Source organism: Elgaria multicarinata, chromosome 3 (assembly GCF_023053635.1).
Source record: "Elgaria multicarinata webbii isolate HBS135686 ecotype San Diego chromosome 3, rElgMul1.1.pri, whole genome shotgun sequence".
Taxonomy (NCBI): domain Eukaryota; kingdom Metazoa; phylum Chordata; class Lepidosauria; order Squamata; family Anguidae; genus Elgaria; species Elgaria multicarinata.
The window spans coordinates 26,120,952-26,135,064 of record NC_086173.1 but is presented as its reverse complement, the minus strand read 5'-3'; the positions used below and the strand labels follow the sequence as shown (position 1 = coordinate 26,135,064).

General features: G+C 45.2%; 1 protein-coding gene across 2 annotated transcripts in view; it reads left to right on the top strand.

Annotated features, from left to right (window-relative positions):
* The window catches only part of CTDSP2 (CTD small phosphatase 2), a 66,372-nt gene that overhangs the window by 40,436 nt on the left and 11,823 nt on the right, over positions 1-14,113 (top strand). Inside the window, exons 2-3 of one of the 2 annotated variants that reach the window (XM_063119694.1) lie at positions 11,178-11,326; positions 12,860-12,898. In XM_063119694.1, the coding sequence (XP_062975764.1) occupies positions 11,178-11,326; positions 12,860-12,898 (188 nt within the window). The remainder of the gene's footprint in view (positions 1-11,177; positions 11,327-12,859; positions 12,899-14,113) is intronic. The other variant, XM_063119695.1, reaches the window with a different exon arrangement.

Sequence of the window (14,113 nt, the reverse complement as noted above, 5' to 3'; positions counted from 1 at the left end):
ATAACAGTTTTATAGCGCTTTAAAGCAGTTAAAGCGCTTTATAACTGTTATAAAGCGCTTTAAAGCAGTAGTGTAGATCCAGCCCTGGCTTAAGAACAGGGTCAAAGCAAGGTCCATTCAGTTCAGTTCTTTGTAAGAGCCCTTATAGTACTCCATCAGAAATTGGCCAGTAATCTACTAATGGACTTATGTGCTGCCCACTCCTCCTCCTTTTCCTCCTCCTCCCCCTACTCCTGGGCTTTTGCAGATCCCCCTCTCCCTAGGATCTCCTCCTCCTCCCATCTCTTTTCTCCCACCCCTTCTTTCTTCTTTGGATTCCTGACAGAGCATTCCAAACATTTTCTCATGAACAAAGCCCAGATCCAGAAGGGAGGGGGGCAACGTTTGCCCTCCAAGGGCCAGCGTGAGTGAAGCCCAGTATCAGCAGCTGCTGTGTGTATTTCTGAATGTTAGACCATGATCTTGTGAAGAAGCTGAGGTACAGTGGGACCTGTGAGCACGTTGTTCTGCTTTGGAATGAGGGTGATGCTGGGGTGTAGTAGGGGATCATCTGTGGATCAAGCTGATTGTGGGGACAGCTCTTCTCTCCATAGTATGGAGAAGACTTCGCCAGCTGGTGCGCCCTCCAGATGGTTTGGATTATGGGCTTTTCTACGTGAGAAATTTATTGTACACTCATTATTGGTCATTTATGGAAATTAGTGGGTCCTTTCCAGGACGTCGTCAAGCTCCAGTACAGGAATCCCGCCTTCTGTCAGGGGAGGTGAAGCGACCGAGCATTGATTCCACTACCTGTCAGGAGGTGGGATTCCTCCTCTGCCACTTCTTTCTCCAGCGACCGCCACTGCAAAAAACGTGCCGTGGCTGTATCTGGAGAAAGAAGTGGTGGTGGAGGAATCCCATCTCCTGACTTGAGGAGGGATCCATGCGTCGCCTCTGCCGTCGCTCCAGCAACGGCCACAGTGCGTCTCCGTCCGCTGTGTCTCTTCTCCCCACTGCGCCCCTCCCCACAGAATGGTGGTGCCCCGATAAGGTAAGCAGGAACCAGCGCCGCCATTCAGTGGGAAAGGCGAGGGGGACGGGGGAGAGGTGACTACTCAACAGAGTGTGACTACTCTACTCCATGGAGCACTACTTCTGTGTTGCCCAAGTGCGACATGCAAATAGTCATCCGTGGAGTGGACTATTCACATTCTGTGGACTAAAGTGTCATCCGAACGTGCCCATAGACTTTCCTGTTCCATCCCTCTCCATAAGCTGATACACAAACAGGGGCCTGGTTACCAGCCTGTAAAAGATCGTTCCATGTTTCGCAGAGTAAGTATGACTACCGTCTTTGCAAAACTCTTGAATCTCAGCTTTCATCATTTAAAAGAGAGAGCAGGTTTCTAGCACTCATGGTGGTAGAGAAGACACGCAAACAATGTATTGTTATTCAGCATTTGTATAGCCATTTAGAGTTGTTCAAAACAACAACAGCAACCTGCCTCCTTGCAAAAAGAAAACTAGCACATCAGAGAGGAAAGCTCATGCTTAGCTTTTTGCCTGCTTTGGTTTCTATTTGCAGGGAGTTATTGAGGTAGCAGCGCATTGAAAACCGATCATCTACCTGCATTCTGAAAGGTTTCAGTCCATTTTATCACCTTATTCTATTGCATGAGTTCATTCCAGGGCTAAATTCATGGAAAAGGAAAGGCTTAAAATCTGGACATGCTGATTCACGGCTTGGTCTCTTAGCTACTGTGCTACTTTAGCTGTTGCCTGCTCTAATGTAGCATCTTCCCTCCACAGAATTCTTGGTAGATGCTTCATGTGGCTGAATGCACACACAGATATTTCATTGGTAGGGATGTTCAAAGAATTTGATCTTTGTGAATTCTGATTCAAACTGAATTGTATCTCCCAGACTAAGGTGAGGATCAGAATCCAGTTATCCTTCAGATACTTTTTCCTCCTGCTGCCCCATCCCCTTTTCCTTGTCTGCCATGACTTTTAGATTGTAAGCCTGGGGGCAGTGACTGTCCTAGTACTGATATTTGTAATCTGTTCTGGGAGCCTTTTTGGCTAAAGAGCTGGGTTAAACTACTTTAAACACACAAATACATTTTGCACTTATCTGAATTTTGCAGTGCAATTCTTGACTCAAAGTGCTCTTTAAAAAATCTATGTTCTAGAGCAAATAGATCTAGAAATGGATATTTTGTGAGAAAATGTGTATTTAAATGATTTGGAAAAAATGGAGGTGAATGAAGAAACAGGTCAGAGTGCACCTAAGAAGGAAGACATTCTTACCAGAAATAGACTGATCCCTTTATCCCTACTAATTGCAATGGGTCATTCCTGGAAGTTGCTCAAAAGATGCTCCCTTGTGAGCTGTGTTTCTCGATAGGCCCAGTTTGCAGAATTGTCTTCCATCACGTTTACATGGTTGATTTGTCAGAAACATGTCTATTCCCATCCAAGGGAATCCTTCCAAAGCTCATCATATGAAAGCAAAAGGATACGCTGGAACTGTCCCGTGGAAATCCAGAAGCAACCATCAGAGCTTGTAGGATGGGCATGTTTCTACATTGCTCTATCCCATGCTCCTCACTGTGTTATAAATCTAAATTCCTGAGCAGTAGATAATTGAATGAAAGTGTGTCTGATCCTCAGAGCCACCCTGAGAGCAGTGGGAAGGTATGTTCAGAATTAATTCGGGGCGGGCGGGTGGGCGGGGTGGGGTGGGAGAAAGGCAAACAGCCCGATTGGGGGGGTCACTTATTCTAATTGCAGGCTTTGTGTTTTCTGATGCAGAATTTTCAAAAAAAAAAAGCCCTTTAGAGAGATCCTTTCCTATCACTCTGGTAGCTCACCAACAATGCAGAGGAATGCAGCAGCTGAAGCCAATGTTGTATCCCCTTTCCGCACTCCATTTGTGCCCAAGCTTGACTGAAACGGAGCATTAGAAAAGAATGCAACGTTGTGTGTCCTTTTAAAGTGCAGTAATCCTTGGTCAGCTCCATCTGCTGCATTTTCTCCATCATTCTACTAACAGCTAGAGTAGCCTTCCCCAGCCTGGTGCCCTCCAGATCTCTTCAACCACAACTCCCAATATTCTCCCACCAGCCAGTAGTCAACACATCTGGAAGGCTGAGGTAAAGGGAAGCGTAGTGGCTAAGCACAGGGGCATTGCCAGGCATGGGCAAATCTATTCCCCAGAGCCATAAATGTCCATTCATGGAAATGGAACGTTGTTGTTTTTCTCAGCTAAACTGCAGGGGCAATTTTCAAGGGGATTGCAGCTGGTGAAGGGCAAATGCACTCAATGAGATTTACTCCTGAGCAGATAAATGTAGGATTGCACTGTAATTGCCCTGGTTTTAAGGAGGGCAGGTATAGCCCCTAAAAATAATCAGCCTTCCAATAAAATGAAGAAGATGCCTGTTTTTAAAATAAGCATCTAGCATATGACAATAGTCAATTTCTAATGCAATGTACAGGAACATGTGGTCTTAAAAATGCCTTTGAGATTCTCAGCTCTCTCTCTCTTAAAAAAAAAAAAAGATTTCTAGCCCTCGTGGGTTGCAGAGGAATCCTTCAAAATGACAGCAAAATAAGAGCAGAATAGGATCAAGAAATACAAATAAATGAATTTTAGCTTATCTTTGAGGTACTGGAATAATAAACTATGAGGCTGTTCACACGGCACAAAAGCCCATCATGGGTTATTTAATCCATGGGTGAGGCTGTGACATATGTGAAGCGTGTGTGGACGCCATTTTGAACGTGCAACATTTTACTGTGGAACTTCTATTCATGCCACCTACCCAGGATCCAGGCACAAAGGAATCCACAGCTGAGCAAGGAAATGCTCCTGGGACATTTGTGTTTCAGATAATGATCTCTGCTGGACTCCTCTGTCGTAACAAGGCATGTGTATGGCAGGCTGTGGCCCTGATACTCCTCCTTAATGCTCCTTCACTTTTTACTGTCATCCGTCCAACATTATTTGCAAACCAAACCTTTGTGCTTGGGGCTTTTCCTGGCAGGCGGGGCAAGGCGGAGATACTACATGGAGCCTTTTCTCTGCTTCGCCCTGTTCACGTTGCACCTCTGGTCTCTACCCATGCGCAACAATGTTGCTAGGCCATTCCCAAAGGCAACAAGCCTACACAGGAGATGAGTTCCAGCCCGCCATTTTATTTGTATTCCCAATCCTCCATCTAAGTTTGGCGCCATCTCTCAGCTTGTATAAATGTATAACCTCTTGACTGTTGTAGTTCCCCTGAAGGGAAACTCGGGAGTTACAAGGGAGGCCTGCAACAAAATGTTGCAGTGTAGAGTACTGTGCTACAGGATTCCAACCACCCCATTCTTTTTGCTCTCCCAGCTGGTTTTCAGCTGGTCCTTATTGGGATGTTTAGAGGTTCCTCCGTCGTTGTTGTCGTTGTTGTTGTTGTTGTTGTTGTTGTTGTTGTTGTTGTTGTACTTTCCCCTTGTATGTTCGTGGTGGCATTTTGGCTACATAAGCAATGGCTCTTACACCTTAAAGCAGACTTTCCCAACCTGGTGCACTCCAGATATGTTGGACCACAACTCCCAGAATCCTCAGCCAGCACGAGTGCCAGGTTGAGAAAGGCTGCCTTAAAGAGAAGGAATGAGAAGTCCCCAAGCAGCACCTAGGGATAATCTCTTTTGTGGGGAAGGGAGAAGCAAGTCCCTTTCTAGTTTCCAAGCCACATTTCTTTGTCTGCCCAGAACCTCCCACCTGTCTGCTCATGGATCTTCTGCATGCTGCATGCAGAGGATTCTGGGAGGGTTTCTAGGATGCACATAGTTAATGAAGGGTGCTGGCTATGGTGAGGCTTGTCTGAGCTTCACTGTTACCCTGCATAAACTTGGAATGTGCCCTTGAGCAGGGGTGCGCAGGAGATAGATTGGGAAGGATTTTTGTCACCTGGGTGTTGAACAATAGCAACAAGAAAATGACTTCTTGGCCTTAAATTATACTGCTGAAAGGAAGGAAGCTTGGGGGTTACCAGGAGAAAATTTTTGTGCATGGCAGGCCTTGGAGCTCTGCTTAGTTTTCATACACAGAAAACAAATCCCTGGAATCAGAATGGTTTAATTCTAAGTGTGTGTCTTTTGCACCAGGCTCTGGGGATCCTAGTAAAAAATCAACAACACAACATCAATCCCGCAGGCCTGAATTCTGCCCACTCCTGTCCTAGAACACACCCAGTGGTCCCCTGAAACCATGTATTTTAAGAGATGATTGGTCACGCTGTCTACCCACCATTACCAATCATCCCATTTAGGAAACCCCTGATGAGCTTTTGAGGGATGCCAGGGAACCCTGTAACACTGCTTGGGAACGAATGCTCTGGGGGCAAATCACTGTAGAGACAGATGGCAAAATTCCTTTTGAGGGAAGGCTGCAAAAAAATGTCATGCGTGCCAAGCCCTGCCTTGGGTGGGCTGCCTGCTGGCTTCTTGTGAAATTCTCCAGTTTCCTTCCACTGGAGACCTTATGGTTTCCTGCCTCCTCTTTGTTGTTTATCCAATCTGGGTGTTCTGTCTGCAGTGAAATTGAATAGGCTGCAGCGGTTGCAGCCAAATGCATGTCAAATCTGAGCATACCCTTTCTAGGTTTCTCCCCACCCCACCCTCCTCAGTTAGCAGATCCCTGCCGTGTATGCGTGTGTGTAACCCAGTTCATTGGGTCTTTCTAACCTCTTTAGTAATGGTGGTACAGGGATGGATAATATAGATTTGTGGGCCTTTATTGCCACCTGCTGGTGACTTCTCATCATTGTGGCAAATGGAAACAATATTTCCTCTCACCCCCTCATTCTTTGAACAGGCTGCTGGTTTCACACTAACAAAAGGAGGCGATTTCCCACAGGTCGTAGTTGACTTATGGAACGCATAAAGGAGTTAGATATGTTTATGGGTTAGTGGGGGGAGGGTGCTGCTTCATTTCCAGAGTGTTTTAATCCCAGGGATAGTCTGTCTACTTGTGTACAGAGTATGATACAGAATTTAGAAAGTGATGAATTTCTGAATATCAAAGCTTTTTTTAAAAAAAGTCTCTAGTCCACATGATTGCAGAGAGATTCTGAAGCCTCAAACAACAGGCCTAGGCTTAGGGTAACCATGTGGAAAGGAGGACAGAGCTCCTGTATCTTTAACTGTTGCATAGAAAAATGAATTTCAGCAGGTGTCATTTGTATGCATGTAAACCTGGTGAAATTCCATCTTTATCACAGCCCTGTTCTCTTTTGTATCTGGTCAAGAGGGCAGCTTTAACTGTTGTGATGAAGAGGGAATTGCACCAAGTGCTGCATGCCTACAAATGACCCCTGCTGAAATTCCCTTTTCAATTCAACTGTTAAAGACACAAGAGCCCTGTCTGCCTTTCCATATGGCTATCAGTTGGCAGAGCAATACTGGATGTGTTGGCCTGCACTGTCGCCTTGCCTTCCAAATGATCCCAGGTTTTCCCAAACCTGGAGTTTCTACAACCCTAGCTGTAGAGTCAGGGCTTGCGGTTTGAAGCAAACAGAAAAGGGCAGTCCCAAAGCAGCTCACGCTGAGGAGCCAGGCCAGAGGCAGAGTCATCAACCAGACCAGATGGGAACAGAGGAAGCTGCCTTATATAAAGTCAGACCAACTGGTCCTGTTAGCCCAGTATTGTCAACACTGACTGGCAGCAATGGCTCTCCAGAGTTTCCCAGCCCTACATGAAGATGCCAGGGATTGAACCTGGGACCTTCTGCATGCAAAGCAGGTGCTCTGCCACTAATCCATGGCCCTTCCCTGGGTGGAGCTGTTGGGTGCTTGTGTCACCTGATCCCTGTTGAGCTGATAGTTGCGAAACCATCATCTGGCCGTCTGAAGTGGTGGTGCTAAAACACAGCGGAGAACAGGCCAGCAGCTCTCTTGGCCAGTAACCTTGTGCATAAGACGTACTATTAGAACTAAAAAGGTTTTGTAGCCCTGGGATGTCAAGTAAGGTTCCTGGGTCCTGCTACTAGAGGCCATGCTTTGAGGCAGCTGGTGATTTTGAAAAACACTGACATTTTGCTGATTTATAGCAATGATTTGATCTTCTCAGTTTCAAGGCTGCTTTGATGCCATTTTGTGCCTTTTAAAAAGCTTAATGTAATTTCTAATTTAATTTATTCATTCACTTTACTTTAAACTTTTAATTTTCTTATGAGGTGTTTTTTCAATACCTATTTTCTTGCCTTTTCTTCCGAACCTAGGTCTCTAAGGTAGGGTGACCATATGAAAAGGAGGACAGGGCTCTTGTATCTTTAACAGTTGTATTGAAAAGGGGATTTCAGCAGGTGTCATTTGTATATATGGGGAACCTGGTGAAATTTCCTCTTCATCACAACAGTTAAAGCTGCAGAGGCCCTGCCCTCTTTTAAATCTGGTCACTCTAGTATAGCTCCTGCAGCTTTAACTGCTGTGATGAAGAGGGAATTTCCCCAGGTTCCCCATATGTACAAATGACACCTGCTGAAATTCCCTTTTCAATACAACTGTTAAAGATACAGGAGCCCTGTCCTCTTTTTCATATGGTCACTTTATCTAAGGCAGCTAAAAAACTTATAATAATAACACTATATATTACAGTAAAATGAGGAAGTAAGAAACAAGAAGCAGATCAAACAACTAACAATGACAAAAACATAATCTAAGTATCAGGTGTTGCCAAAAGCTTGGGCAAAGAGTAATGTTTATATCTGGCACCTGTCAAATCTAGCTGGGAAGGGGATTTGGAAATTTGGGGTGCCACATTGGAAAAGACCCTGTTCCCAACAGCCATTGAGCTCAGCTTTGAAGGTGGAGGCAACTGGATCAAGGCCTCAGAACTTAAGTTGAAGAATTATTTGGCTTTAAACCAGAAATTACCGCTTCTATATATAAACTGCTAAGAGCTGTTGAAACCTTCACCAATGGCCTCTTATAATGAATGCACCAATCTGCATGGGCTGAGAAGCAAAACTGACAGAGCTGTTTAGAACCAATTTTCTTGATATCCGATATGAATCTCACATTTGAAGCCATCTGTGCTGATACCTACTCCCCCCCCCCCCCCCGTCTCAGCTCCTTTTTTTAGCAGTTTCTCTTGGATCCCATTCTACAGTAAACATCCTTTTAAACTCTGCAAACGTTTGTCCCTTTGGTATTTTGTATTCTCTGTGCCAGGTGTCAATACTGCACCTGGCCTCCCCAGGTGTAACGAGCAGCCTGATCTTATAGTAAAATAGATGTTAGTAGGCATGACTGTCCTTGTCCTCCCATGGCTAGAAAAACCAGAATAAATTATGCGAAACAGCAAGCAGCGCTCAGTGAATCTATGCAAATAAGACCAAGAAAATTTGCTCCTTTTACGTTGCTTTTCTTTGCAGATTGCAGAATTTGGTTCTTATCTTGGCAAAGGACTTTATATTTTTAGCATTGAGTACATACAGATCTGCCACAGGATGCCTATTTATTTATTTATATATTTATTTATTACATTTATATACCGCCCCATAGCCGAAGCTCTCTGGGCGGTTTACAACAGTTAAAAATGGTAAACATTAAAAAGTATGCAAAATTTTAAAAAACATCAGAAACATAAAAACAACAGTATAAAAAACAACAGTTCCTACTGGGTTCCTCTGGCACAGGAGCTGATGCAACAGTAGCCCTTTGTAGGAGTTGATAGGGAAAGACAAAGACAGTTCAGTTGGGGCTAGGGCAAGCCAAACAAAAGATAATAAGATCTCATGGATCCCTGAAACGTTATGAGATGTTCTTGTGGGGAGGGAGAGATCTCCCAGGCAAGTGGAAAGATGCAGGCAGGGGAAGAAGGCTTTGGACATTATTGCCATGTTGTAGGACTGAGGTCTCCAGCATGTGCCCATGGATACCAGTGTGTCCATGGACATTCTTGGTGCTCCACAAGCTCCCTGCCCTTCTTGATTTTTATTTTATCGCTTTAAAAAAAAGAAAGGAAATTAACCCCAGAGGTGGACATACTGTAAAACAAAGAACTGCCCTCCAGAGTCATCTTTAGTTGGGTTCCAAAGAATGACTTTGCGGTTTGAAGCTCACATCCCCTCTGCCTTGTAGTAAGGATCTTGGGTAAATTACTTTTCTTTTCATTTCCCCAGTATGCCTTCTGAGAAATGAATGTTTTGCCACTGACCGTGCCCGCCATGGCAGCCATTTTGTACGAGTGCCCGTGACACACACTCAAAATTCCAAATGTGCCCACTGGCCCCAAAAGGTTGGGGATCCATGTCCTAGGATCAATACTTTGAATCTTTGCTTAAAATAATCACTAGCAGTAGAGCTTGGAGCCGGCAGGGCCAAGCTGGGCTCATCATACCCTGTCCCCCAAACCCTAGCAGGTTACGTTCTTCAGTCAGTTGCTAGAGCTGATGCTGAGGAAGCTAGAGCCAAAAGGGCAACGGGCAGAAGATGCTGCTTTGCTGACTAGTCAGCAGGAGAAACCTGGGCTCTTAGTATTTAACCTTCGGCTAACCAATCCAGAGGCAACTGCCAATGAGGTGATACTGCTCCCTGCCAATTGCTTGAGTTGATATTGGATGCCCTGTTTCCCTTGTGAGCCTGAAGAAAGCTCTGAGGCCTGAGTCCAGACTCTAATGATAGTAAAAAACCACACACCACTATGTTCTGTGAGAAGAGGTACAGGGAGGGGAACATTCTGGGGAATGCCAGCAGTGAACCTGAAACCAAGGGCGGCAGCCATTTTGAGTTCAGCCAATGCAGTCAGACTTGCACAGTGTTAAACAGGGTTGCCTTTGTTCCATACTGCAGTCTTCTGTGTCCTTATTTTGTAAAAAATTTGCAGTACTATCACGATGCCCACATTCTGGAGAGTTCCCTTGTCTAGGTCCCAGCTGCAGGCCATGAGATTTCCAGTTCAGTTCCCAACAACTCTGAAAGGGCTTTGCCTGAAACAGTGGAGGGATGCTGCCAATTAGAGTAGAAAGCAACGGGCTTTTAAAAACATATATTTATTTCTTGACTCTATGCCAATATGATTTTTTTTAAAAAAAAAAAAAAATCTGGCTGGGGAATAGAGCTAGGGTGAGTTTTGATGATCGGGGGCAAGACTTTTGCTATATTAGGAAGGTGGAACCTGTCAGATCATAAAAAGGCGTTAGAATAGGGGGAAACAAATTACCATACATCCCAGCTCAAAACACCTGGTTTTTCCAGCAAAATACCTGATACCCAACCAGAGGTAAAAATGCCACATGGGCAAGTAAAGTACCCAAGGAATGGAATGCCAAACAACTTCCTGTACAGTAGGGGTGGGCAGAAAGGAGATGTTTTGGCTGAAGTCCTAAATATCTAGAAATCTACGTCCTGCCCACCCCTACTGTACAGAACTAGTTTGGAGAGGGTGAATTTGCTTGCAGGGTCATTCAATATGTGCTCTAGGAGAGGAGCCACCCCTACTGGTCAGCACCTAGAATCATAGAATAGTACAGTTAGAAGGGGCCTATAAGGCCATCAAGTCCAACCCCCAGCTCAAAGCAGGAATCCACCCTAAAGCATAGTTGACAGATAGTTGTCCAGCAGCCTCTTGAATGCCTCTAGTGTGGGAGAGCCCACAACCTCCCTAGGTAACTGGTTCCGTTGTTGTACTGCTCTAACAGTGAGGAACATTTTCCTGATGTCCAGCCGGAATCTGGCTTCCTGTTACTTGAGCCCATTATTCCGTGTCCTGCACTCTGGGATCAAGAAGAGATCCTGGCCCTCCTCTGTGTGACAACCTTTTAAGTATTTGAAGAGTGCTATCATGTTTCCCCTCAATCTTCTCTTCTCCAGGCTAAACATGCCCAGTTCTTTCAATCTCTCTTCATAGGGCTTTGTTTCCAGACCCCTAATCATCCTGGTTGCCCTCCTCTGAACATGCTCCATTGGCCATGCTGGCAGGGGCTTCTGGGAGCTGAAGTCCCAAATATCTAGAAATCTACATTCTGCCCACCCCTGCTGTACAGAACTACGTCTCCTCAGGGCCTTAAGTTTACCCACTTGAGAACTCACAAGCACCTACTCAGATGCAGTCAAAATCCCCTCCACCCCCACCCCATGTTTCAGCTATGTGTGAGTGCAAAAAGGTCTTAATGAAGGTTTTGTGGTTGTTCTTCCATTTTCAGTCTTGGTGTCCAAATCCTCCCCAAAGAAGCCTCGTGGCCGGAACATCTTCAAGGCTCTTTTCTGTTGCCTCCGTGCACAGAATGTCGGGCAGTCAGCCTTTGGTGGAGAGCATGGCCCGCATAAGGAGGAGACCAGCACCATTGCCAAGGTAAGCAAATGCTGATGCCATCGATCGCTGAATACACCCAGAGAGTTTAACAGGCAGAACTAGTGGAGTCAGAGCCACTTTTCTGCAGATTCTGTTTTTATTCTGGCATCCTGTATTTAAGGTGTGCCTCATAAGGATGTAAATTCTGTCCTAGGCCACCAGCCACTGAAATGCTGAAATTGTCTCTATCTGTGTGAGTGTCCCTGTGCGTGTAAATTATTCTTTCTTGCGACCCTGTTCTTACCTGCATCTAACTCCTTAACTTCAAGCAAGTAGTCTCCCTACTCACTAGAGTGTTCACAATAATCCTTTTGAGTCTCTATTTACATCTAACTGGCTCCCTCTCAAATTAATTCAGCAGGGAGATAGATAAAGCTTTGGATTGGAAGCAATTGCTCTTAGGGCTGTTTCACATGTTACATGTTTCTAGGGGAAGTGCTGCCATGTAGGAAATAGCGCTACACCCCTTACAATGATTGCACATATGTGCATTTCACTCTTTGTACGTGGCTGGGAAGTCATAGCCCGGTGTGAACACATACAGTGAAATGCCAACATGTATGATTTAGAAGTGAGCTTGAGTCTGTTTTCTATATATTAAGGGTGGGCAAATTCTGTGGGTCAGGGGCCTGCACCTCTATAATTCAGTTGTGCCGCAGCAACAAAAACCACACACACACACACACACCAGGCATTTTTGCTTGAAAACAAGGTGAGTGCTCCCCATACTTCTCGTTTAAAGCAAAATCACCACTTCTTTCTTTCTTTTTGCTCCCCTGCACCACCTAATTTCAGCTGCAAATTAGTTGGACCTCAAAAAAGGCCAGCCCCCCCCCACATGTAGCCTGTGTGTTGCCCTTCCCCGTACTATACAGTTGTGTATGTAGAAAAAAAAACCTCTTGTAGATATGTTGGTGTTATGGTCCCATCCCTTGTTTAAACACACACACACACACACACACACACACATATATATATATATATATATATATATATATATATAGCCACATTGCCTCCTGTCCATAGATGTGCCCTCCCCACTGTTTAATAGATATTAAGTTACATACTAAAAGAAAATGCCTCTGATCATGTACAGAGCGCCATTTCCCTCACCACTGCATTTCTGCCACCTATCCCCCACACACACACTTCGAATTAAGGAGCAGGGGAAACAGCCTGGCTCCCATTTAGAGCTGAGTCAGGCAACTTCTCTTTAAAATGGAAGCCCTCTTCCCACCTCCCTCAAAAGCATTCTAGAACGAAATCCAAACTTTTGTAACCTGTAGTCCCACCTCTGTGCCTTATGCGGGTACTTTGTACCTGGCCGTTCACGTTCACTCCCACCACTGTTCCCACACCGAAGAACTCTCTGGGCTGGGAATGTGTCATGTGTGAAGCAGCCCTTAGGATTAGCTTCCTTAAAATTTGGTGGGTAAATCCCGAGGCTTGCTGAGATCTCTGATGGTAGTATGACAGTCTCGCCTTTTTCATGATGCCTACATCTTTGCTCTCCTCTTTTTCCCCCCGTTTTAGTCTGATCTGTTGCAGTGTCTTCAATACCAGTTTTACCAGGTACGTTTTTGTTACAAAGTTGAGGGAGATCTGTATCTCTTCTCTAGACATGACTGTGTTTACCCTGTGCGTATAAGTTGCACGCACAATTCTCAACTGAGATGAACTCAAATGGCGGATTCTGCCATCAAAATAAGGGCAAGCAAATTTGCTCATTATTGGTTACTTGGCACATTTCTTATTCTGTTCACCATAGGAAACAAAGAGTGACGCAGAGAAAGCCCCACATCTTGATCGCTGCCTTTTATACCTGCCCCTCAAATATGGCTGCTGAAACTTTAGCAGGGATTGCCCATGTTAGCCACAGTTTAGCTAAAGTTAGCCGCCATGACTAATTCCCACTGAAAGAAATGGAACAAGTTTGCCATGGCTAACTGAAATCCCACTGTTTTTAGTGTTCCAATGTTTTCAGTGAGATTTAATCATGACTAACTTAATCTTGATTCTTAGGATGCCAAATTGTGCACTAAATACCCAATTCCATGCTTGCGTGGCATAATCTTGGATGCACAATGTATGCACAGTCCTGCCTTGTGTGTGTCTATGTGATCATGTATGTTCATGTTTGTATGTATGAGTGAGGTGGGAAAACAATATTTCACTTGTTAAGCAAATCTGTCTTCCTGCCCTGCTGAAGTGGGATTCTCTTTTGGTCTGCTTTCTAGAAAGGGAGAGGCAGAGTGAGAGAGAGATCAGTCACAGGTCTAATTCATACAAATAGCAGATGAGTTGGCAAAACTCTTCCTAGGGTATTCCATTTCCTGCTGCAGGTGAGGGATTGCATAGATGAATGTTGCCCCGTTTGCAGGGAAGGGAGTGTCTTGCAAATATAAAACTAGCGTGACAAGGAGAAGGCTAGGCTGCAAGTCTTCTTGATGTCTGTTTCTCTAGGTAGACAAATTATGCACGTACGTTCCCCCACCCTGCAGTCAGAAATGGCACGCTCAGAAGAGCGTCTAGATGGTGTTGCTTTGCCACTCATTTGTTGAAAACCCTGCGGCATTGCAGCCGTGGGGTGGGAGCAGCAAGACTCCACTGAAGGAGGGAGCGTGGGTTGTCTGAACAGTGCTGGCAGTCATTAGGTTCATCGGGCCCGCCCCCTGCCCGACCTTCCCACACATCCTGGCCTACTGTGGGCTTTGGGCCACCCATGGAATGCCCTCCAGCCTCAGTGCGAAGCGAGGTCACCACCAACAGATGGCGGGAAGGAGGTGA